General features: G+C 47.4%; 2 protein-coding genes across 2 annotated transcripts; one reads left to right on the forward strand and one right to left on the reverse strand.

The window, feature by feature from the left end:
- Positions 1-224: 224 nt before the first annotated feature.
- FOXC2 (forkhead box C2) lies at positions 225-3,253 on the reverse strand. The gene has a single exon (XM_064670981.1). The coding sequence runs from the start codon at positions 2,634-2,636 to the stop codon at positions 1,170-1,172; it is 1,467 nt and encodes a 488-aa protein (XP_064527051.1). The 5' UTR covers positions 2,637-3,253; the 3' UTR covers positions 225-1,169.
- Positions 3,254-8,429: 5,176 nt separating this feature from the next.
- Positions 8,430-22,444, forward strand: MTHFSD (methenyltetrahydrofolate synthetase domain containing). The gene is made up of 8 exons (XM_064670982.1): positions 8,430-8,480; positions 8,655-8,761; positions 9,609-9,722; positions 10,642-10,755; positions 12,540-12,630; positions 13,480-13,592; positions 13,804-13,929; positions 21,916-22,444. Exons 1-8 carry the CDS (start codon positions 8,465-8,467, stop codon positions 22,426-22,428), a joined length of 1,194 nt encoding a protein of 397 aa, XP_064527052.1. The 5' UTR covers positions 8,430-8,464; the 3' UTR covers positions 22,429-22,444.
- The last annotated feature ends 2,165 nt before the right edge of the window (positions 22,445-24,609 follow it).

Here is a 24,609-nt window from a genome sequence, read left to right on the forward strand (position 1 = left end):
CGCAGTGCCTTATTCTTTCCCTTCCACCACAGTTGTACAGTTTCCATCTCTCCACGTGAATTAAACCTTTCATCTAAGACATAATCATCAGAAACCTTTAGGCTCCAGGAAAAGGACTTTGTTTTAAAAACCAGTGCCACGTTTTCTGCATGAAGGAAAGGTGAAGGGAGAAAAAAAAAAAAAAAGCTGCAAAAACCCAGTATATACACAGAGAAGCGCCAGACTTGGAGCAGAAAAAACCAGCATGGATTTATTTTAAGGTAAGTACAACAATTAGGACCACATAAGACAAACGAATTTTGAAGCAGGTTAAAGCAAATAGTCCCTAAGAATGGTCAAGGTGAAATCTATTATACAAAACATCACACATCGTAAATAATAATAAAAAAGTATCAGATACTTTGTCTATTTTTCCTTTAAAAAAAAATCCACCAGCAAAAAATAAATTATTTCCTCATCTTGCGAGAAGAACAGCTCTAAAACGAAAGAAACTCTATTGCATAATTGTACACAGAAAAAGAAGAAATCACTTGTCATTAATTTGGAAGTTAAGAATCGTTGGGCGAGACAAAAATAATCCAGTGAACTCAACTTTAAATATTATATTAATGGCTCTGAAAATCAGCCTGATTAGAAATCCACACATTTTTTACAGCACAACAGAGAACTTAAAAAATACCCAGGACATATATTTATATATATATTTATATACTTTTTTTTCCTTTTAAAACGTATAAATGGTCGTTGTGATATTGGTCCATAACTTATTTTTCTGAGACCCCCTATACTTTAGCATATAAAATTTGCCACTTTTAGATAGACATATATATATATAAAATGATTCTTTTTTTTTTGCCACTTTTTTTTTTTTTTTTTTTTTTTTTTAGGAGAGATCCCCGTTTTTTCAAGTACGATTTACTTGCCTGGAATCTAAGGAGGCCCGAAACGGGGCTTTTTGGGATCTACAAACTCTGTGACTCCCAGGTTGGCGGGGAAACTGTCAGGTTGTTTCTGGTTTTGTTTCGGTTTGTGTTTTTTTTTTTTTTTTCCTGCGTTTGGTGTGGTTTTATTTCTCCCGATCTTTTTTTTTTTAATAATTATTATTAATAATAATTTTTTAAAAACTTTTTTTTTTTTCCAGATGGCCCTAGGCGGGGGGTCGCGGCTACTCAGTACTTAGTGCAGTCGTAGGAGTAGGGGGCGGCGTGGCGGTATAGGGAGGGCGCGGATCTGTAGGGGATCTGACAGGCGGAGTTGCTGCTCACCTGGTGGTCGCTGAGCGAGGCGCTCTCCATCCCCAGCCGGTGCGACGTGAACATTTCCCGCACGTTGGGAAAAGTCTGTTGCTGAGAGCCAAAAGTGTGCCCGGGCAGGTGGCTCAGCTCAGCCCCGTGGTTGAGGTACCAGGAGGCGGGGGGCTGTCCCCCCGCCGCCCCTCCGCCGCCGCCGCCGTGCGGGTGCCCGGTGCCCAGCGCGCCGTCCTGCCCCGACGGCAGGCTCAGGGTGCCGAGGGGCGACGGGGCGCCGGTGGGATGCTCGGCCAGACCCTCCTCCAGCGGCGCGCACATGTGGCCCGGCCTCTCGCCGCTGTAGAGGCTCATGGCCCGCATGCTGCAGTGGTAGCTCCCACTAGTGTCCAGGGCCTGGCTACACGCCGCGCTGTAGCCCGACGGCTGCCCCGCGGGGTAGCCCAGCGGCATCCCGGCGCCCGTCCTGCCAGAGGCGGCACTCACCGGGCTGAGGTCCCCCGCGGGGGAAGTCCGCAGGGTCATGATGCTCTCCACGCTGAAGCCCGGCAGCCCGTTGCCCGCGGGGTGATGCTCGGGCAGCGAGGCCTCGGGGGAGGCGGCGGCGGGGGGCGAGGCGGCGCTGCGGGGGCTGTCCCGCAGGGCCCCGCCGCTGGCCGGGCTCAGCGTCTCCACCTTGGTGATCACGGGCAGCTCGGGGGACGCCGTCTCGCTCTTGATCACCACCTTCTTCTCGGAGGCCGGCGCCGAGGCGGAGGAAGAGGAAGAGGAGGAGGAGGCTTCCTTGGGAAGGTCGGCGCCGGGTAGCCCGGGGGGCTTGGGCTGCTCCTTCAGCAGCCGTTCCCGGGCCTCCTCTTTCTCCTTGGAGACATCCTTCTTCTTGAAGCGTCTCCGGCGGCGCAGGAAGCTGCCGTTCTCGAACATGTTGTAGGAGTCGGGGTCCAGGGTCCAGTAGCTGCCCTTGCCCGGCTTCTTGTCGTCGCGAGGCACCTTGACGAAGCACTCGTTGAGGGAGAGGTTGTGGCGGATGCTGTTCTGCCAGCCCTGCTTGTTCTCTCGGTAGAAAGGGAAGCGGTCCATGATGAACTGGTAAATCCCATTGAGCGTGATCTTCTTGTCGGGGGCGTTCTGGATGGCCATGGTGATGAGGGCGATGTAGCTGTAAGGTGGCTTCACCAGGTCCTTGGGGGCGGTGGGTTGGTGGGGGTGGTAGGGGCCGTAGGAGCGCCCCATGCCCGCCGCGTACTGCTCGGCGTGGCCCGAGTAGACGCTCATGGGGTTGCCCATGCCGCCGTACGTCCCCGCCGCCCGGTAGTAGTTCTGCTCGCTTAAATACGGCACCACTCCCAAAGCGTTGGGGTCCGAGACGGAGTAGCGAGCCTGCATCATGGAGAGGGGCTTCCCGCGGCCGGGGAGGCGAGGAGGAAGAGGAAGAGGGTGGAAGGGCCTCACCCCCGTCCGGGACCCCTCTGCGGAGAAGGGAGAGAGGGAGAGAGCGGGAGAGAGAGAGAGAGTCCCGGAGCCGAGCTAAATCCCAGCGTGTCCTCTAGCAGCGGCACCGCAGCGGCATCCTCCGGGTCGCCGGGGGCAGGGTGGTCTCTGGCGGCCTCTCCCTCCCTCTGTATGACTGTGATTCTTGTACACACGGCTACGGCCCGCGGCGGCGGCGGGCACTGCTGCGGGGAGCTGGGCGGGGGAGGGGGGCCCTGTTCTCGCAGGAAAAGGGAATTAAAAAAAAACCGAAAAACAAAACGAAAAAAAAATAATTAAAAATATTTAAAAAAAAAAAAAAAAAAAAGGAGGAGAAGAAGAAGCAGCCTTGCGGAAAGCCCAGTTCTTGTCACAACAGCGGCCCGAGGCGCTCCGGAGCCCCCGGAGGGGTGCGGGGGGTGCGGGAGCGGCCGAGCTCCGTCCCGGCCGCGCTGCGCAGCTTCAAAACTCTCCCCGCGCCGCCGCCGCGCTTTTACTGCCCGCTGGCCCCGCCCCCGCCCGCCGCCGCCGGCCAATGGCGGTGCGAGCCGCCGCCGCCGCAGCCAATGGGAGCGCGGGATGCGGCGGCGCCGGCAGCATCCCCCCCGCGCGCGTTCCCGCCGCGCCGCGCCCGGGGCCGCGCCGACCCCCGGGATGGGCATGGACACGGGCACGGGCACCGGCACGGACATCCCCACCCCCCCCGACCGCGGAGAGCTTAACGCTCTCGCCCTCAAAGGAGCCCCGGCCGCGGGCTCTGCCCGCTCCCGCAAAACACCACGTTTTTAAGCACTCTTCGGACGCAGGTTGATGGCGAGGGCGGCGGGAGTCGCGATGCCGGTAAAACGGTGTCCCAGCGCTCGGGCAGGTCGTTTGTCTCACTTTTAGAGTGTATTTAAGTGAACGGCCCCGCGGTTCCTCGGGAAAGGCCGCCGAGTCCCTCGCCGCGGTGCTCGCCCGGTGGCGAGGGCATCGCGCCCAGGGTCGGCCCCGGTCGCCCGCGGGCTGAGAGGTTCCCTCTGTCGCGTTAGGGGAGTTTGGGGTATTTTATTATTGTTTAAAAAAAAAATCAAAACAAAAAAATAGTGAGCGAATTTAAGCGGATTTTTTTTCGTTCCGGGCTTTGAGGCGGATTTTCTTGTGCCTGTGAAATCCGCCCCTCTGCCTTCTCTAATGAGTCCATTAGAGGCAATCAGATGGGACAATTAGGGACGCTTGGTGACCAAGTGTAGACTCAAGTACTGGGGGAAACGGCTGCGAGATGTTCTGTTCCACCCGGCAGAAGCGTGGATCTGCTCAGCGAAGGAATGAAGGTGGGAAACCAGCGATTTCCCCACTTCGCGAAAAAAAAAATTATATATATATATAAAATAGCGCTGCAAAATCGATTCGAGCCCGAAAAGACCAAGATAAGGTTGAAATTAATTAGCTGTCACTTCGGCTGGGCTCCTTCCCGCTGCCTCCCTTGAGTTCGGCTGTTCCCGCTCTGATTCCTAAGCGGTGATTTTTTGGTTTCTTACACTGTAATTCTGCCTTTCCCTCCTTGCAATTTGTGTGGTTTCCTAAGGCTTTAAACAAAGATATTTTTCTCCCCCAAAGTCAGGCTGGGATTTTTGCTGGCTGCTGGGACGAAGGGTCCCTTTCCCGCTCCCAGCCGGGGCGGTGGGGACGAGACCGCAGCCGGCTCCGGCCGTGGGAACTCGGTGGTGCTGTTAATTACCGGCGATTTTCTTAATAAGAAAGGAAACGATTTTATGCGAGAACTGGGGGGAGAAAAAATATTAAAATTACGAGGCAGCTCCTCTACAAGGAGGTATGGTTAAAAATTATCTGCGATGGAAAAATTGATTGGAAAGTTTCGCCGGGCTCTTCAAAATTGTTATTTAATTTTGATGGAAATAATTTTAAATGTTCTGGGAGATTTCATCCACCCAGAAAACGTCCGGGGGATTTTTATTTTTTTTTTATGAAAACAAATAGTGAATTCAGCGAGCTCTGCGGCTACTTTTCATACAAATGTACGACCATAAGAGAAAAGTTGTTTGGTTTTTTTTTCTTTTCTGGAATAATTTGAGAACGACTTCACACTTCTATGTTCGGTTTTCAAATAAATCGTATTTCTCGTAAAAACTAAGGCTGTGTCTCAGCGTACACAAGCACATGGGATTCCTTTAACGATATAAGTTTTTAAAATGCAGGAAATTTTAAATGCGAAGTCTGAGCAAAGCTACCCCTGCGGCGTCCCTGTGCTGTCCCTTCCTAGAAGCCTGGAACTCGCTCGAGAAACAACCTTGATTGAATCTTACCTCTCCTCGGCTGAAAACTTTACCGAGATGAATTTCTACAGAACTCCTAGAAGCAGCAAAAGGTCTTTGCTTGCTGCAGCTGGGGACAGAGCAGAGACCGAACCAACGGGCTCGGAAAAGCCCGAAATTCGAATGGCTCGAAGGAAAAAAAAAATCGGCATTATGAAAAACAAGCTAGAGAGCGCAGGGATAGGAGCCCCTTCAAGGAAGAGAGCGGGAGGCGCTTGGAAACGCGCTGCCCCCCTGCCCCGGGCACGGTGGGTTCCCGTCCGCGGGGCTCCGCGGGCGGTGTTTACCCGGTTCGCCCCGACAGCCACGGGTGGGAGACGCTGGTTTTGCTTCAGCAGCCTTTATCGGGCTTTGGGAGCAGCATCCGAGGCTTTCCAGGCTCGGGGCGCTCGCCGCGCCGGCCGCTCCCGGGGCCGCTCCCGGGGCCGCTCCCGGGGCCGCTCCCGGGGCCGCTCCCGGGGCCGCTCCGCGCTCACCTGCCCGGCCCGGGCTCCGCGCGGCGTGTGCTGCCCCCCAGGGGACACCGCGGGGGTTGCACCGCACCGGCACCGCACCGGGACCCACCGAGTGCGCGGGGACAGCGCGGGGACAGCGCGGGGACAGCGCGGGGACAGCGCGGGCAGCGGGAGGGAGAGGGGAAAGTGAGAGAGGGGCACAGAAAGAGAGGGTGAGAGAGGGAGCGGGCAAAGAGTAAAGAGCAAGAAGTACGGGAGGGAGAATGGAGATGCGAATGAGAGAGAGAAAGGGTGAGCGGCAGAAAGACGGGGGAGAGAGAGGGAGGGGGAAAGTAGGGAAGAAGGGGAAAAGCAGAGGAGGAAAGAGAGAGAGAGAAAGAGATAAAGAAGGGAAAGAGAGAAAGAAAGAAAGAGAGAAAGAGCGAGAGAAAGAGAGAAAGGGAGAAAGGGAGGAAGGAAGGAAGGGAGGAAAGAAGGAAGGAAGGAAGGAAGGAAGGAAGGAAGAGAAAGAAAGAAAGAAAGAGAAAGAGAGAAAGAAAGAAAGAAAGAAAGAAAGAAAGAAAGAAAGAAAGAAAGAAAGAAAGAAAGAAACAAAGAAACAAAGAAACAAAGAAACAAAGAAACAAAGAAAGAAAAAGAAAGAAAGACAATAAAGCTGTCTAGCTGTCTCTTGCCAATGCAAACAGTGGCACCAGTCCAGCAAATACCCATCGATGCACATGGATTTCTCCCAATTTTGCATCTGTGACTAGCCCAGGACTGGTCTCCAGCACTGATGGCTACAAGGGCTGACCCAAATCCCACACCTATTTCCCAGCAGAAGACAAGGTTGGGCTCAAATGTGTTCACTCAGTCCAGCCCCTCCTGCCCTAATGTGCCTCCTTTGCTGGGTTATTTCATAAGCACAAAAATTTAGTCATACACTGTTTATTCATGCATGGAAATCCATCTCACAGTGGTCCAAAAGATCAGTTTCTAGCACCCAGCTAATGTGTTGTATGATGAAAACCTCATTAAAAGCTCTTGCCTTTCAAATTTGAAGCCTATTTTTACCTTTCAATCCTGAAACCCCAGTAGAGCATTAGCACTGGTTTGATTCTTTGGGTGCATTTTGGCTGCTTTCTGTGGCTGCCCTTGTGTGTTCAGCCTGCACTTCAGAGAAATGATTCCTGCAGCAAAGGGAGGTTCTTTCTGCATTATTCACTGGGTTTGGATTATCTGTCCCTCCCTTTTTCTAGGTGTTTTCCCAACTTGCGGGTGTTTCAAACAAGAGCTGCATTTTGTCTTTTGTGCCAAAATCCAGGATTCCTCTTCAACCTCTTTCACTGTTGGTAAAATGGATATTAGAAGTGATTCAGGCATGTCCAACAGACTAATTTAATTCATAAGGATGCTGGTAGCCCTATCTTCTTCCCAATGGAAAGAGAAGTTTTCCAGTGGCATCTGTAGGAGCTGCATGAGGCTGCTGGAGCCACAGCTAAAGGCTGCAGTGTGTGTGACAGAAGAGACCCCGCAAAATTGATTTGGAGCAAATTTCAGACCTGTGGAAGCCAAAGAGAGAATTAAACCATCAGGAAAGATGCCCCCTATCAGCAAACTCCTCACTTGCTTGAGGCAGAGTACTTGATTTCTAGAAAGCCAACTCAGGCCCTTGTATTTGGAAGCAAATCCACGTAAGGAACAGCTTTACTGAGCATGGTTGCAGGGAGCTGTAGGTGGTCTGGAAGAATCTCAGCCCCTCTTGATTGTTAATGTATTAATTAATAGCACTGTTGCTACCACCCTCACTTTCCCTCCTCAAAGGAGAGGAGGAAGAGTGTGGAGTGGACACAAGTCCCAGGTGCGATTTTGTGGCAGTGGACAGACAGACAGCACTGGCACTTCCAGCCCAGGAGCACAAATCGCTCCTGAGTTACAGGGAGGCTGTAAATTGCTCACCAAGGGCCTGATCCCGAACTCCCCGCAGAGATATCAGAGTCACGGGGAGTTTTCCGTGAGTAGGAAGTGGAGGAATGAGCTTCAAACATTCAGGCCCAGCTCCACATGGGTGGTCTGTTATGCCTGGATGGATTCCCACCAGCTCCAGCCGCATTCCGAGGTAGTGAAAAGGCTCTTCCCAAACGCACCCCGATGCAGATCCAGCACTCTGAGCACTCTGAGCACTTACGAGGGACCCCAGTGAAAAGGCGAAGCCTCAGGCTCACCAAAATTATATTAATCCCACTTTGGAAAACATGGTTGGAGGGGAAAAGCTCCTGGACCACTTTGTAGAATCATTCAACAATCTTTGAGAGAAAAGGGGTTTCCATCTGCAGCTGCTCAGAGAGGAGCATCACAGTTTGTTCTGGTTTTTGGGTTGGCAGAGCAGCCGTCGGCTCTGAGGGGGACGTGGAGCAGCAGCACCCGAGCCAAGCAGATCAGAAACCAAATTCTAAAGCCATTTATCTCCACCATTCCCCGATACACTTCAAAATAAACCTCCGTTCCATTGTTCCCATGACCCCTCCATCCCGCTCCGCTCAGGAATGTTGGGATTCTCCACGTCCTCCCTCTTCTTGGGGGTAATTGTGGGATACACTAATTCTAAAAATAATAAATTGTGCAAACGAATCATTTATTATCCTATTAAACGCAAACAAGAAGTGCACTGTCTGAAAGCCGGCAGGCTGGGAAACCCACGTAGGGGCTGGATATCGTTTCATCCACTAGCAGCTGATTTTAAATGGAAAAATAGTTAATTTGGGGGGGGGTATTTTACAAAAAATGGTGTGGGGAAAGCCCGCGGGATTCGTATAAGTTGTGCGGCCCGTTAATGCTGCAGCACAGCCTTTTTAATGCTTAATTCGAGAAAGAAATCGGGCCCTCAGAGACCCTCAACCCTCCCTATTTCGCCGCCGAGGCGTTTTGGCCCCTCCGAGCCGCTGTAGGAGGAAGGGGGCGTGGCCAGGGAGGAGACTCCGCCCTCTCGGCGCCCGCCATGGAGGGGCGCGCGGGTGAGCGGGGGCGCGCGGGGGTGGGCGGGGCCGAACGGCCTTGACGTCACCGCTGGAGGGCGGTGATGTCACTGCTGGGTGGGGGTGACGTCACTACTAAGGGGTGAGGGTGACGTCACTACTAAGGGGTGACGGAAAGTCCCCCCCTTCACCTCCGCCTCCCTCCCCCCACAGGTGCCTCCTCCAAGTGGGACATCCGGGAGAAGGTTTGGGATCACCTGGAGAGCACCGGCCTGGCCGAGTTCCCGCGGCCCGTCCACCGCCGCATCCCCAACTTCAAGGTACCGCCCACCTCGTCTCCTCTCCTGGTGCTCCGAGCCCCGTCCAGCCCGTCCTGGGACACTCCCAGGGATACAGAGGCAGCCTCAGTTCTGCGGGATACGTTCTGCCTCGGTTTTGCGGGATATGGTTTTCCTGTTTAAGATAAAATGGGTGCTGAAGTGGGTGGAGGAAGGTTGAGGCTTCATCGCGCCCTAGATCAGGGGATATCAGCTTAAATTACAGGAGGAGCTTGTGCTCTGCTAAACTGGAGCTCCTCAGTTAAGTAGCGAATCTTCTGAGTTTTCAGTGTAATCACTGTCAAGGGAGAGCCTTGTCCAGGAATTCTTCATTTTAAAAAAGTTTTTATGGCTTGCGTTTAAAGGAATCTGTTTATATTCAGTCACTGAAAAGGAAAATTGATCTCTGCCTTTCTTTGATGAAAGAATAATTGTGATGTTGATGTCTGTCTTTCTTTAGGTGTGAATGAGGGGGAATTTAGGCAAAGAGGCTGTACTTGGATCCCCTCTTTTTCTGTGAGATAGCCAAGCACTCAGCTTGTATGAGAGTTTCCTATAGAACCATCACAAAATGAACAGTATGTCCCCCATATTTAAAATCTGGGGAAATCAGCCCCTCCAGAGGATGACAGGTTGCAAATTGGCATCTGTGCTGTGAGCTCCTTGGTGATGCACTGATATCCTCTGCAAACAGGGTGCCTCCCACGCTGCCACGAGGCTTCTGGCTTTGCAGGAGTTCAGAGCTGCCAGGACTGTAAAGATAAACCCCGATGCCCCCCAGAGGAACGCTCGCTTCCTCACGCTGGAAGTAAGTGAAGGTGTTCTCTTCTTCCTTCCTTTCCTGCCCCAGGGCTCTCTCCAGGCCTGCTCCTCTATCCAAGAGCTGGATGTGTTCAGCAGAGCACGGGAGGTTAAGGTGGATCCCGACAAACCTTTGGAAGGGGTTCGGCTGGCAGCTCTGCAGGTAATGGCACCTCTGCACCCCTGAGGAGGGGAGTGCAGAGCTTGGCAGCATCCTACCCTCAATGCCTGCTGTTTCTCAGGCAGGTTGTTCATGTAAGAAAGAATATCTCTGCCCTCCTGGCAAATGGCCAAGGTGCAGGTAAGGTTTGGGGAAACTAATGTGTTTCTGCAGAGCAGTAACTGTTTCACCATCGCTGAGTTCTTACTCCCCAAAACACAATTTGAGGAAGCCTTGCCTCAAATTATCACAAGGTGAATGTGTGACAAACTTATCTCAGACCTGTGCATGTTTAGGAGCTGACCTATGTCGCTTATTTGTGGACATGCACTTTGGATCAATAAGTATTCACATAATTACAGGATGATTTGGGTTGAAAGAGACCTTCAAGCTCATCCAGTCCCACCCTCTGCCATGGGCAGGGACACCTTCCACTATCCCAGGTTGCTCCAAGCCCTGTCCAACCTGGCCTTGGACACTTCCAGGGATGGGGCAGCCACAGCTTCTGTGGGCAACCTGTGCCAGGGCCTCCCCACCCTCACAGGGAAGAATTTGTTCCCAGTATCCCATCTAACTCTGCCCTCTGGCAGTGGGAAGCCATTCCTCATCATAAAGACATTATAAGATACACCTTAAAAAATATGTAAAGATACACCTTTAAAGGGGGAATATCTTTAAAGAGGTGTCCTTAAATATCTTTAAAGGTTAAAGGTATGTCTTACTTTTTATTTCTTAAATAAACCCTTGTCTGGAATTTTCCTGTAATGGAGGGGGTGAATCTGCAAGCACTATACAATAAACAACACTAATTACTCTCTAGCAAATTAGATGATTGGCCACATAATTTTTACTGTGTGACAGTAAAATTATTTCTTTAGTGTAAAACAAGCCTTTTAATGTGGCAACTTCTTCTGTTCCACAGGCAAGGAAGACTTTGTTGGTTCCCACACCACGCCTGAGGACTGGGCTGTTCAATAGGATTGTTCCACCTCCAGGTGCAACTAAGGAAGTCCTGAGAATATGTGCCACATCTCAGGTAGGAATGAAAGATGAGGGAGGCCTGAATTAACTCATGAATGACTGTGGTGTCATGACAGACCACTTGGAATTTGAAAAAACAGATGCTACTTCAAATATAATTCTGCCACGATGTTATTTCTGGGTCTGTGTACACAACTGCCATTAATAATTTTTAAATCATGGAGAAATTTAATCTTCTTGTTATGTTTTGTTAGCAGAGTGGTATTGATATTTTCTCAGTACTTTTTGGAACATTATGAGCAACTTTTATAGCTGAGATAGATCTTTCTAACAAATCATGCTCCTAAGAAATCATTTATTTCTAATAAATCATGCCCCTGCATTCTATAATATTGAGCTACTGAAACCTGTTTAGTGTTTACAGTTTTTGCATAATCTTGATAGAATATTAGGTGTTACTAAGTAGGAAAGATAAGTTCTTTCAGAATACTAGGTCTAAAGAGACATTAATTCTGGCATCTGCCTCAGTGGAAGCACAAAAACACGGTAAGGTTTTGGTCCTGCAGTGTGGTCTGTTGCTGCCCTCTCGTGTTACAATCTCAAACTGTACAGCTGAAGGCTTTTGGCAGAGAAACCTCTGTTATTTTATATCCCTCTTCAGCTGCTATGAAAACCTAACCTGTACAAAAAGAACAGGCCAGTTTATAGATTTATTTCCTCCTTTATCTCCTGCTCAAGGCACTAAAATTCTACAGTAATCCCGTATACAACTGAGGTTGTAAATGGGTGGTAATTAGTAGTGACTTTGTTTGTTGCAAGTTCTATTGAGGTCATTAACTAATTAAGCTTTTCAGGGTTGAAGAGCACTTTTGAAAGAGACCTTTCTCTTGCCTGTTTCTGTGATCTGTGATCTTACCACCATGTGTCTGGCTTTTCCCCCACCCAGGCCCACTAATGAATAAATGCTGTTGGCAGTTTATATTTACAAAGCACTGTGCAAACAGTCCTTACCACACTGCTGTGAAGTGGATAATGAACATTAATACTGATGGTCAGCCACAAATTACTGAACTTTTTGGTTTTGTGCTCTGCACAGAAGATGTTTGTCTTTTTACTGTGAGGATTGACTTAGCACGAACTTACATTGATGTGAGGAGGATTTAAGCTGTACACGTATACTGAGTGAATGAATCACTTTAAAAGTTCTAAACCTGTGATATTTGAAAGCCCAAGTAAAGATAATTCTTAATTTCTGCAGCTCTGGACCCAATTTTGTTAGGATGTGTTCTTTAGAGAGGAGATTGAAGAGAGGTGGGTTGAGATGACTGGGGAGAGAGGGAAAGAAAAAAAAATCATTGTATCAGTTTGTGTGACTTAAGATTTCTTTATGCTGTAGCTGCCTGTGTCTAAATTAACTTTGTGATTTGTATGTGAGACTTAATTCAGGAATTTGTAGTACTCTGGTATGAGTTTACATAATTATGATTCTAAGTTAGTAATGCTAAGGTAGGAAGTGTCTGTTGCCCTCATTTTTAGGAATAGATTTCCAATAAAGGGTTTCAAAATATGAGGTTTTGATCCGAAATAAGTAACCTTGCTTAAAAAAAGTGCCCACCTCCCTCAGCTCTCCTTGTAGTGTGCCAAAATTCTTGTTACTGTAGTAGGGAATCTATTCTAGGATTCCCTAGAGGATAACATTCCAGACATGTACAGCTTGGCTATACATGGAAGAGACACTTTGAAAGAGGGAGTTAGTTGGATTTATCAAAATATCCTGGATTTCTGCCTCAGTGGCTGGAAGACTCTGCACTGAGTGAACCTAAAATGTTTTCCTTGCAGGGTGTAAAAGATTACAGTGTGCCCGTGGGGCTGGATGGGAGAGCACGAGTGGACTTGGTTGTTGTGGGATCAGTGGCTGTCTCCGAAAAAGGTAAGGAAAAGCCTTGTCAGCTTTTCAGGAGGAGGGTCCTGAGTCACAATTCCCAGTGTCAGTAGGATACACCACGTGTTCCTTTTGGCAGAGATGAACATATCCCTGGAACTGAGTTGTGGTCTTGAGTTCTGTCTGTTCTGTGTGACAAATCCCTGATCCCAATCCAACCAGGAAGGAGCAGTGCCTCCAGCACTTAGTGGGCAGGCAGCAGTGTGGTTTAGGGCATGTGGGCCTGTGCTTTGGCTTTCAAGAGAACTATTAAGGCAAGCAATTATTTTTGTTTTGAACGAATCAAAGCAGGCTCCCTGTTCAGAGGATCTGCTTCACTCACACAGGGTGTGTGACAGCACACACATTAGACCTGCTGAGTCAGTACTTCTTTGGGGATCAGATTTTGCATTTTCTACTGTTTTGAAGACCTGCTGCTGGTGAAAATTTTTCCACTGACTTTATCCATTGCCTAAAACAACATGGGTTTTTGTGTGTGACCCAGACTCCTCTTTACCCACCTTAACCTATGTTGGACATGAATAGAAGGTTCTGAGTACAATGGGTAAATAACCTTCTGTGTTAAGTGGACTAGGTTTGATTTATTCTGAATGGGGGGCTCCTGGAATCCTTTAGGGGTTCATTGAAACTGCTGTTTTATTTCATTTCAGTGCTGATTTCAAGGAAAGTTGCATTCTGTGAGAGATGCTGACCTGAACTTTTCCTGAGTTACAACTCTGTACTTGGTTTATCTGTTGCAGACTGCTTAATTTAATTACATGATTTTAACAGTTAACCAACTTTCCATTCTGCTGGTTTTGGGTGTTTTTTTTCACTGTTTAGTTCTATGTATTTTAGGCTGGAGAATTGGAAAAGGGGAAGGTTATGCAGACATGGAATATGCAATGATGGTGTCAATGGGTGCAGTGCAGGAGGATACACCTGTAGTAACCATTGTGCATGATTGTCAGGTAAGTTAAAATATCCCCTCTCAAATAATGAATCAGAATTGTGTAATAATGACTGGTATGGCTGAAGAAGAGACGTGGAATAGTGTTGGTTGGTTTGGCATCTTTATTTCCACTGTCTGATGTATTTTCATATGTTGCAAGACATCAGGAATGGTGCACAATTTTAGTGAATTTGTTTTTAACCACTTAGCAAATCTCTTGTTCCTTGTAGGTGGTTGACATAGAAGAAGAGCTTCTTGATGATCATGATTTAACTGTGGATTATATCCTCACCCCAACAAGAATTATCAAGACTAATTGCAAGAGACCCAAACCTCAAGGAATATTATGGCATAAGGCAAGTTCCCTCTGCTAACTGGTACCAACATCCTGGTGGTAAACCCCACATTTTTGAATATAAACACATTTGTTGTGTTAGAAATACTTGGAAAAGGAACAGATCTGTTTTTCAGGTGAAACAAAACAGCAGCATCCATTTTCAGTGGGTTTTAAGTGGGAATGGTGAGGAGGAGAATGTATCACTGCAGCTGAGGTTGCTGTACCACATGGATTCCCCAAAAAAGTATTGGATGCCCCATCCCTGGAAGTGTTCAAGGCCAGTTTGGATGGCACTCTGAGCCACCTGGTCTAGTGGAAAGTGTCCCTGCCCGTGGCAGGGGGGTTGGAACTAGTGGGTAGAGTATGTGCTGCTCTGGTTATGAAAGCAAAACATGACCTGGTGGTGGTACATTCCTGTTTATGTAGTGGATTAACTTTCCAAGGATAAATTTGTTTCTGGAGCTCATTTTCAGGTAGAGGAACAGTGACTTTATACTGTTTTAAACCAGGAATCTTTTTTTATTGATCATTAATTGTATTATGGGTTTGCCCTTTCTCCGTCCCGCCCAGATTGTCAGAAACTTCCTCAGCTTCACAAATAGTTTCAGAAAAGCATTTAGTGAATTGTTTTACTGGAAGTTCATGCTGGGAAAACTTTTCCTTTGTTATTGGATTTTCATTTCTGAAAACATCCAGTTAGGGAGCAGACACAATCCTGCATGATTGAGTAACAGTAGGAATACTGAAATGAGAAATACTGTGCCTGTGTCTTGCAGAAACTGCCGAGGAATTACTAAGGGAATACTTGTAGGGAAATCAAGAGTTGTTTGTTAAACAGTTGCCAACCAGCAAAAAGAGTTAAATTTCTTTAGGTAATGTATCTACAACAAACAATTCTAGCCAGCACTATTTTTATTCCCATGGTGGGAGAGCATTTTACCCTGCCTGTGGTTACGGATTTGAGGTTATAAATAAATAAATAACAGCTCTGTCTGTACTAGTGCATTTTTTCCATTGAATTATTTTTGAATTGTAATTTTTTTTAGGATATTATTGAATGTAATTGTGTTGAAGGCCTACCCCTTGTGCTCCATCCATCTTGCCAACATACTTCTGATCACAGTTTGTCTGTCTTAGTGTCAGACTTCTCAGTAAGTGGCCTTGCTGACACTTTTTCCTTTTTTTTTTCTGTCTGATTCCCCTTAGCTGCAACTGAATTTTCTCCAGGTTCACTGAGAATGGAGCACTATTGATGCTTTATGTGAATACTTGAATGTTGATTTAACACCTAAAGCTGGTTTTGGCTGTTCTTTGGAGTGTTGTGTTGCTTAGATAGGAATATTGGAGAATACCAGACAGTTTTGGGAGAAGAAAAAGGTGTAGTGTCTATATGAAGATGAAAGAAATGGCCATTATTCTTTCACAGGGAGATAAATGACATTTATTTTGTTTGTGCTTGTGGTGGTAACTCTGTGTTCAGCTCTTGCAGGGAGTGTTATGGAGGTGGGAGGTCTGGTTAATCAGCAGGGTGTTAAAAAGGCAGGATTTGATATGGGTTATTTAAATGTTTGTCCTTTGGCTTGTCCTGGCTACTTCTACATCCTTTTCTCCCCATCCTTTTCTCCTTCAAATCCCAGCTTTGCTGGTGCATTCCTGTTCCTCAGAGCAAAACTAAATGAACCAAGAGGTAGTGAGTAAATAAAGAACCCACTTCTAAATAGGGTGCTTTGTCAACAGAAAGTAGCTTAACTTTATTGTTGAGATGTGTGATGTGTAAAATACACTGTAAAAAGGTTTATCCTTGGGGAACATGGCTGGATCAGGCCAAGACAATGATTAAGAGATTAAATTACAGGTGTTTGCAAACATGGGATTAGAGCTAAGTGTTGTTGTGAAGGATGTGCTGCCCTGAAGCCAGCAGGATAAACAGCCAGGAACACATACACTGTGTTTTCAGCTCCAGAGGGGTGAGGAGGTGCCTACCCAGCAAACAAAGCCATGTCTCCAGGCTGGATTTCTGTGCTTAAGGAAGTGCTGGAGTGTTCACGTTTTTTATGTTCTATTTAAAGACTTCCTATAAAGTGTAAGACCCACAATATCATTAATAGCAAGTAATCATTATCAATATCAGTGCTAAACACTCTGGAAACACTTGTAAATCCAAGTACTGGGAGGTTTCTATGGGTAAGTTTTCTGCCTCTGAGTTTTGAGAAATCAGTATGAGTTATTGGAGGGCAGCAAGAGCTGCTGAGAGCTGAGCACTCTGGAAAACTTTATTTGGATCCAGTGGAGAATTATTTGGCTTCATCTGTCTTGAAAATCTAACCCATTGTTTCTGGGAACTCTAAATTCATGAAATGACTTACTTTCTCATTTAATATTTTCTATGGGTAGCTGTGATCTTTATCTGGGACACTGTGTATTTTATTTTGTCACAATTACCAAGTTATTTGTGCTGTGCTTATTTTAAATTGCAAATATACAGACCAATTAAAATATTTGGGGTCGTGAAGAGGGAAATGAGAGTAGTTGGTGGAAAAATCACTATATTCTAGCAAACATTTCCTTCTGGTTTTTAAATCATTCTTTTGCTGAGAATTTTATAGTAGTAGAAAAGATTTTTTCCTGAAGTGAAATGAACTGGGGGGAATCCCTGGGTCCAGTGCTGTGGCAGAGATGGAAACTATCTGACAACAAACAGCTTCTGAGTTGGGTCTGTGATAGAACATTTGGAAAGTAACGCTCAAAAAGTTCACACATCCAAGCTGGCAAACCTTTAGCAGGGACATAGTGTTGCCATCAGAGGAAAATTGCTGTTAGTTTAGCCAGGGTTTTGTTTTGCTGTGTGTTTTGGAGGGATAGTGTGAGCAGGGCACACTTCCACACGTGGTTAAACATCTCAACACCTTTGCAGATCTGACCCTTGCTGCTGAGTCCACGGAATCCAGCTTTCTCTGATGGATTCCAAATGTGGGTTGCATAAGTCTCTCCTGAGGGACATTAGCAGACTTCATGGGCTGCCAGCTCCCAGAAATATGCCCTGGGATTGTGTGCACATATTTGGACATTTCGTGCAAATGAATGATAAAATGTTCAACTGTGCTGGCCTGTCCTGGCTGTCCTGGCATTGTCTGTGCTTTAAATCCCTGTGAGCTCAGTGCTCCTTGAAACAAGCAGCTGGTTAAGGACACAGCGTGAGAAGTGGGGTCTGTTCTTGAGGTCTTTATGAACATTCTTGGGTCAGAGACCCCTGAGGGTGGGCAAAAATTAATCTTTCAAACACCTTCTGCCTACCAGCCTGGAAGGGCAGGTGGATCTGCTGTAGAGATTTTTTAGTCTTGTTCACAGCCTTCCAGGGCAGCAGCATCAGTCTCCATCTTGGAATAATGGAATGGTTTGGGTTGGAAGGGACCTTCAAGCTCATCTCATTCCCACCCCCTGCCATGTGCAGGGACACCTTCCACTAGCCCAGGTTGCTCCAAGCCCTGTCCAACCTGGCCTTGGACGCTTCCAGGGATGGGGCAGCCACAGCTTTTCTGGGCAACCTGTGCCAGGGCCTCACCACCCCCATGAGGAGTAATTTCTTTAGTATATCTAAACTAAATTTCCCTTCTTTCAGTGTGAAGCTCCTTGTCCTGTCACCACAGTTCCTGATGAAGAGTCCCTCTCCAGCTTCCCTGTAGCCCCTTCAGATACTGGAGAGGACTATGAGGTCTCCACACAACCTTCTCTTCTCCAGGCTGAACAGCCCCAACTTTCTCAGCCTGTGTTCATGCAAGAGGCACTGCAGTCCCCTTGTCAACTTTGTGGCCTCCTCTGGACTTGCTCCAACAGTTCTATGTCCTTCTTATGTTGGGGACCCCAGAACTGTGCACAGGATTCCAGGGTGGGTCTCAAGAGAGCCACATGTTCCTGTATCAGTGGTATGTGCACGTGGGGAGCTGTGGGGAGCAGAATTAAATACCAGCACAGTCTCCGGTCCAGAGCTGTCCTTCTCTCATCTGCAGTGCACCAGGACTGCACCTCTGCTCCTGCCAGGGAAATTAAAGTGGTGTTTGGCTTGGCCTGTGCTGTATCAGGGGTCAGCATTACTCACTCTGACAGAGGACAAACACATCCTTCATTTTCCCCAGCAAAATATTGAAAGTGGCTCCATTCACTGTTCTGGGAGAGCAGAGGGTGAAGGGAACCCTGATGCTCCAGGAGGGATGTTGCAGCAGTTCAGCTGCCACTCTGTTGTTTTGGGATCAGACCAGGTGTCATAAGAGTGGAGGCTCTGGGTTAAGTGCTGGGAGATTTGTGTTGGCACTCAGCATCCAAGACTCTTTTCCTCAGGATTCTGTCACAAAGGGGCCACATTTTCCTCCTCAGCTCCTTTCCCATAGCCCAGTAATCGTGTGCCAGAAGAATTCATCCACCCTGCTGTCCTCTTTCCCCGAGGCTCTCCCAGCTATGGCAGGGAATAGGCAGTGGTGTTAAATGATTAATTGCCTTTGGTGGAGTTATTTTTAACCTGAATTACTTCAGTTAGTGAGTTTACAGCCCACAGGCACTTCTGTTGGCCAACCCCAGAGGGCTGAAGTGCGGAACTGGCCTGGGAATTGGTGGTCAAGGGATAATAGGAAACTTCTTCAGCTGGTTTTGCTGCCAAAGCCAATCATTGAGCTAAATCCCAACACTCAATACAAAGTTTACAAACATCAATAAATGGTTTGGCCTTGACTTTATAGGGATGGGAGGAGCAAGGGAAGAAGTTTTAACTGCAGGAATTGCCCAGGTCCATATAGCTGGATCAGCCAGACTTGAGGTGGAACCCTTATCCCTTCCATCCTGGCTTAGCCTAAAGCAGTAAGCAAGGATAGGGATAGACAAGGATAGGGAGGACTGACCAGCAGGCACAGGACCAAGAAACGTGCAGCTTGTTTGAAAGAGAGGAGGAATATCTTTGGCCTTTCTCCACATGGAAATAAATCATTGCAATCCTCCACAGCTCACAGGACAAAAGGAACTTTTTGCATGATCATAATTAGCAACACATTGTACTACCACAGAGTTCTTTTGTTTGCTCTTTTGCAACAGAGCAGAGCAAGCTTTTTCCTCTCCTCTGCCACCCACTGCCCCCTTTGCCCTTTTGGTTCTCACCCCCTCACCCCAAAAAAAGCAGTGAATTTCTTCGCTGAATTGAAACTGAATTCCCAAACTGGCATAAGAGTAGGGGAAAATAGGGAAGGATTTAGAAGGTTTGACCCAGCTGAAATATTCTCCTAGACCCCAGGGACAACAGCCCTTAAGGTAAATCCTCTGTGTCTCTTGTGGCAGGAAGATGTCAATTGACAATATCAAAACTTGTCTAATGTAGTTTTTTTTACTGAATGTTTCCTAATACAAAAAAATCCAAGTGCCAAATCAAGTGCCTTTGTTGCTTTGGCACTGTAAAGGCTACTTAGTGTTATGTTTGCACAGGGCTGAATTGAAGGGAATGAAAGAAATCACTTCATGGTGGTGTTTGATCAGAACTTCAGCTTTTAAAGGGAACAGTTCACAGCCCTTACAAAAATCACAGAATCACTGAGGCTGGAAAAGACCTCTGAGATCACTGAGTCCAACCTGTGCCTGATCCCCACCTTGTCACCCAGCCCAGAGCACTGAGTGCCACATCCAGTCATTCCTTGGACACCTCTAGGGATGGAGGCTATACCACCTCCCTGGGCAGCCCCTTCCAGTGTCTAATCACCCTTTTTGTGAAGAAATTCCTCCTAAAACATTTCTGCTGTTGTAACTGCATCTTCCTGAGTTTACCAGGAGCCTGAACAGTAGCTCCAAGAGCTCCAGTCTGATACCAAAAACTTCTTGTCCCTTTAGTGAGAGGAGATGCCACGTTGAAGTCTCTTAGAGAGTGTGCTGGCCCCTGGATTATCTAAATCCACTCCTTGAAAGACTGGGAATTCCAGAGATCATCCCCTCAGTGCCCACCTCTGATTGCCTTAATCTACAAAGTGCTGAGGGTTTGCCCATTGACCTTTCTAACCAAACACTCATTCCCTGCCTTGGCAACTGAGTTTAATTTCAGGATGAAAGGAACTCAGTACACTCTGTGAGAGGTCGTACTTTGGGCCCAGGAGTTGCATGAGAATAGAAAAATGTTTTTCCTGTTTGGTTTAATTAGCATAGAGCTTACATTTCACATAGAGATTTGACAGAGGACAACAAGTGTTCCTAATTGGTGGCCAGTAAAAGCAAAGTAAGATGGCTTCAGCCCTTGGTTTGATGTTGTGTCACCCGGGAAGGGGAGTTTGCTTTCAAACACAGAAGTCAGAGAAAAACATGTCAGTCCAAGAATCCACAGAGCAATAATTCTGCAAACTCTGAGAAAGGCAGGTACCTTTCAGAGTGTGGAGGCTCCCCGAGCCCCAGAGGAAGCCCTTGCCTCCACTGCTTGCCAGGTCAGGCCAGATTTGTTGTTTCAGTCACAAAACTTGCTTGATCCCAAACACCTTGACCCCAGGTCTGCAGTGTGACAGAAGGGAGGTGGCTCTGCCCACACTGGTTAGTCCTAATCTGCTGTTTGATATTATATCAACAGAACTAGGACAGCCTTTTTGTAAGTTATACTTTTATTTAGTTTCAGCCTGAAATGAAACCTGCTTGTTTGCTCCTCAGAAGAGGAGCTCTGGGAACATTAAGGATACTTCTGTTGACTGAGTTTCCTGTTACCTAATCCTGATGTTGCCCCCACCCTGTCTTGGGTTTTCCTCGAGTCACTTCAGGACTGGGCTGCTCTCCCCAGAGAGCTGTGCATTTTAGACTTGATGTTGTGCAGATCCAAACTTACTGTGACTGTAACTGTAGAACCAGGAATTCAGGGGCTCTGGGATGAGTGTGATCTGAGCTGGGAGATCTGCACTAGCCAGGATATGCTGGTGCTGGTCCAGTCCAGCCTGCTGAGAGGTGGCTCATCAGCTTGAGTGCAGTATCCTGCTTGCTCACACATTGCAGGCTACTAGCTTGGGTCTTTGCTAGCTCAGGCATCACCTCCCCAGGCTCTGTTTTGCTCCCTGAATTTTAGAATTGGATCTTGTGTTGATGGATGTTCTACTTGTCCAGCTGCCAAGTAGGAATTATTCCTCCTTCCAACTGCACTCTGCAAGCCAAGAGCTCGACCACATTAGCTGGGGAACCACTGCATTTCCTGCCAGTCTCTGAGAACAGCCTGGGGCATCTCATGCCTCAGATGGATGGGGTTCAGCTGTTGAGGGGAAGAGCCCTTCCAGAAAAGCTGCCTGTGAGCTGGGGCTGGCTGGCTGGAGGGGCTGGAGGGTTCACAGTTGGAAGTGCAGTGTCCAGGCGCTTCCGTTCCATGCTCCAGCCCAGCGGGGTGATGTGGGATCTGCTGAGGAGCTGCAGGGGGTGTGTGGGGTCAGATGACAAGGGGGAGGCTGTGGGGATTTGCCACATCCAAAGAACGTGCCTCCAGCTGGGCCCACATCCATGGGAGCCCCTCTCCAAGGCACGCTCCCGCTGCAGGCTTCCACCATTGTGTGACCCAGCCCACGGGATATCCTGTTTGGGGGGAAAGAGCACAAGGAGGTCTGTGGAATGGAAGTGTCTGATGGACTGTGAGCCTGGAGGATCCTGCCAGAGCAGGAGCACAGGCCCTCAGTCAAAGCAAATACAGAGGGATAACAAGGAGAATGCAAATCTGAAAGCTCTGATAAATAAATGTCAAATTGGAATAGTTCTCAGTTTGGGTTTGATTTGCCTGCTGGATGTACATTGTGCTGCTTACTTAAAGAGAAACTAATGTTTATTTTTGTCCTGCAGTGTGCATTTAGGAGCAACTCCACAATCAGGCCAGCAATTAGGAGCATTTGGAATGCTCTGGCACTCTGCATGGTAGCTGTATAATAAGGTTCCTCTCTTTTTATGGCACAGATGGGTCCTGATGGTCATCATCTTTTTCTGGAAGGCGAGAAATCCTATAATTATGTGTCTTCCTCCTTTTTAGGTCAGCTATGAGATGCTGGGAAAAATCCCCATCCTAAAGACTCTTCGATCCAGGGAGAAGCAGATGGGCAAGGATGTTACTCTCCGAGATGAACATCCACACTTGGCAAGCACCACCAGAGCAGCAGCACTGAACAAGGAGATGGCTGAAAATACACAACCACAGGCTGCTACAGGCTCAGCTCAAATGGAACAACACCATGTTGAAAGTGATCCTTTAAGTCCCAGATTAGAGGGATCTGGCACCATTACTACTGTGTATGTGGGGAACATACCTCCCAGCCTGAGAGTGAGCGAGCTGAAGGGTGCTCTGAGGGAATTCCATGTGACTCCTTTCAGATTGAATTGGCAGGGAGCACAGCACAGGGCTTTTCTTGATTACAAGGATCAAGTAACTGCAGAGAGAGCTGTAACCTCCTTGAAAGGCCTGAGCCTCGGGGGGAACACTCTGCGAGTGGAGCTGGCCAAGAGTCAGAGGAACAAAGGACAAGGAGAAATCAATAGTCAGAAATGAGAATTAATAGAGGAGGGGGTTAAAAAAAGGCATGCTTTCATTGTTTTGTGAGAAGCCAACCTAAGTCTTCAAGGTTGTCCTCTGGCCTCTGCAGGCCAGACAACACAGTGCAAAGCCAGCTTTGTGAACAAATGAGGCCTCACTCCTGCATTTGTACATGCAAAGGGGTTTTGTCCAGACAGGTGACACAGGAGCCACTTCTCCAAATGGCTCCTCACAAAGTATCCACATTTTCTATGTCTTTATTTTTCATGGGCTCATTTGCTCTTTGGTGTGTGCATTTGTTAGGCCTGGATGACAAACCTGCCCTGTGGTAGCTCTGTACAAAGCCACATGCAGCAAGGTGGTTACATTCATCTACAGTCATCTAAAGGTTGGACCTGGAAATTTATACTTTAAAAGCCAGCAGCAGGAAATCTGTCCTGAGGGTTACAATTCTATTTATTAAAACATGGGGTTTGCCTTGTGGGAGTTTTAAGTTTATTTTTTATAAAAATTGCCAGGGGGAGAGAGATTGTCCTTTTTATGCTTTTGAAGAATGGCTGTGGAAACACTGGCTCAACCATGGAGTTCTGGTAAGAGCTGTTGAACATCAGGTAGGAGAGGTTGTAGCTCTTTCCTCAGCTTTTTGTTAACTCAACCCTTGGTAAACCTTCTATTTCTTATTTCAGTGTGACAGAGCAAAGCAAAGACCAGTTTTCTCTGCTTTTCCTCAAAACTCTTTTTGATGGATCAGATAATTATAAAAAAAGCTGCTTTTCCTGATTCTCTCTCTTATAATGTGATGTGATTCCCTTGCCTCTGTGAAATTACATTAATAGTAATTACTGTAGTGAGAATGAAAAGCAGACAGATCATGGTCAAAAGTTGTTGGTGCCTAGTCTGGTGTGGAATTGTTTGGAAAATTGCTGGAGATAAAGCAAAGCCTGTTCCTCTGTGCCTTGGTCACCACCAACGTGGTCTTCCTGCCCCCACAACATCAGTGACAAGGGTTACTGGCAACTCCTCCTGGTCCAAGTGCTCCCAGGTACAATCCTGGACAGTAAAATTTGCAAACACATGGACATTGCCTTCCAGTGTACGAGAAAATGATTTATTTGGTGTGGTTTTTATTACGATTTTTTTTCCTTTGGTTTCCTATTCCTGAAAAACAAGTTGAATTTTGGCCGAACCATCCTCTCTAAACAGAAGCACTTTTGCCAGTGATGCTGGGCACATAGTCAAAGTAAGCATCCAAATGGATATTTTTTTTAAAGTATGAGTTGGAAACATTTTTTTTTTTTAGCCAGAGAGCACTGTTAAGTGTATTTTAAGCACATTATTATGCCTCAAGGGTCAGACATTTCATACAGAATCAAATAAAAAGTTCTCATCGTTATCATGTGCCTCTATAGGGAGGGGCTCAAGGAAAGCATTGGAGCTGCAGTACTGCCTCCAGATCTGGGTTTCCAGCACAGTAAGGACATGGAGCTGTTGGAGCAAGTCCAGAGGAGGCACCAAGATGATCAGAGAGATGGAGCATCTCTGCTGTGAGGAAAGGCTGAGAGAATTGGGATAGTTCAACCTGGAAAAGAGAAGCTTCAGGGTGACCTGATTATGGCCTTCCAAATGGAAGATAACTCCTGCTCCAGAGGGACGGGGATTATTTACAAGGGCCTAGAGTGACAGGACAAGGGGGAATGGCTTCAAACTAGCAGAGAGGAGGTTCAGATTAGATATTAGGGAGAAATTCTTCCCTGTGAGGGTGGTGAGGCCCTGGCACGGGTTGTCCAGAGAAGCTGTGGCTGCCCCATCCCTGGAAGTGTCCAAGGCCAGGTTGAATGGAGCTCTGAGCAACCTGGTCTAGTGGGAGGTGTCTCTGCCCATGGCAGGGGGTTGGAAGTGAATGATCTTTAAGGTCCCTTCCAACCCAAACCATTCTGTGAGCTTCTTTTAAGGGCAACAAAAGAAAGGTTTCCGGAAAAAAATAAATCGTTCAGTGCTCTGAAATACTCTTTCTTCAGCTCAAAATGATTTCCAGTATCACTTAGTCTGAATTGAAACATCAGCACTGCAGAGCCCTCTGTGTCTCATTTCAGTGCCTGTGCACGTCAAGGGAGAGAGTCAGGGGTTGTGTTACTGCTAAAACACACCCACCACATCATGAGCTTCGAAAACAGAGGAAGGAAAAGCAAAAAAACT

This window comes from Pseudopipra pipra, chromosome 14 (genome assembly GCF_036250125.1).
Source record: "Pseudopipra pipra isolate bDixPip1 chromosome 14, bDixPip1.hap1, whole genome shotgun sequence".
Lineage (NCBI taxonomy): Eukaryota > Metazoa > Chordata > Aves > Passeriformes > Pipridae > Pseudopipra > Pseudopipra pipra.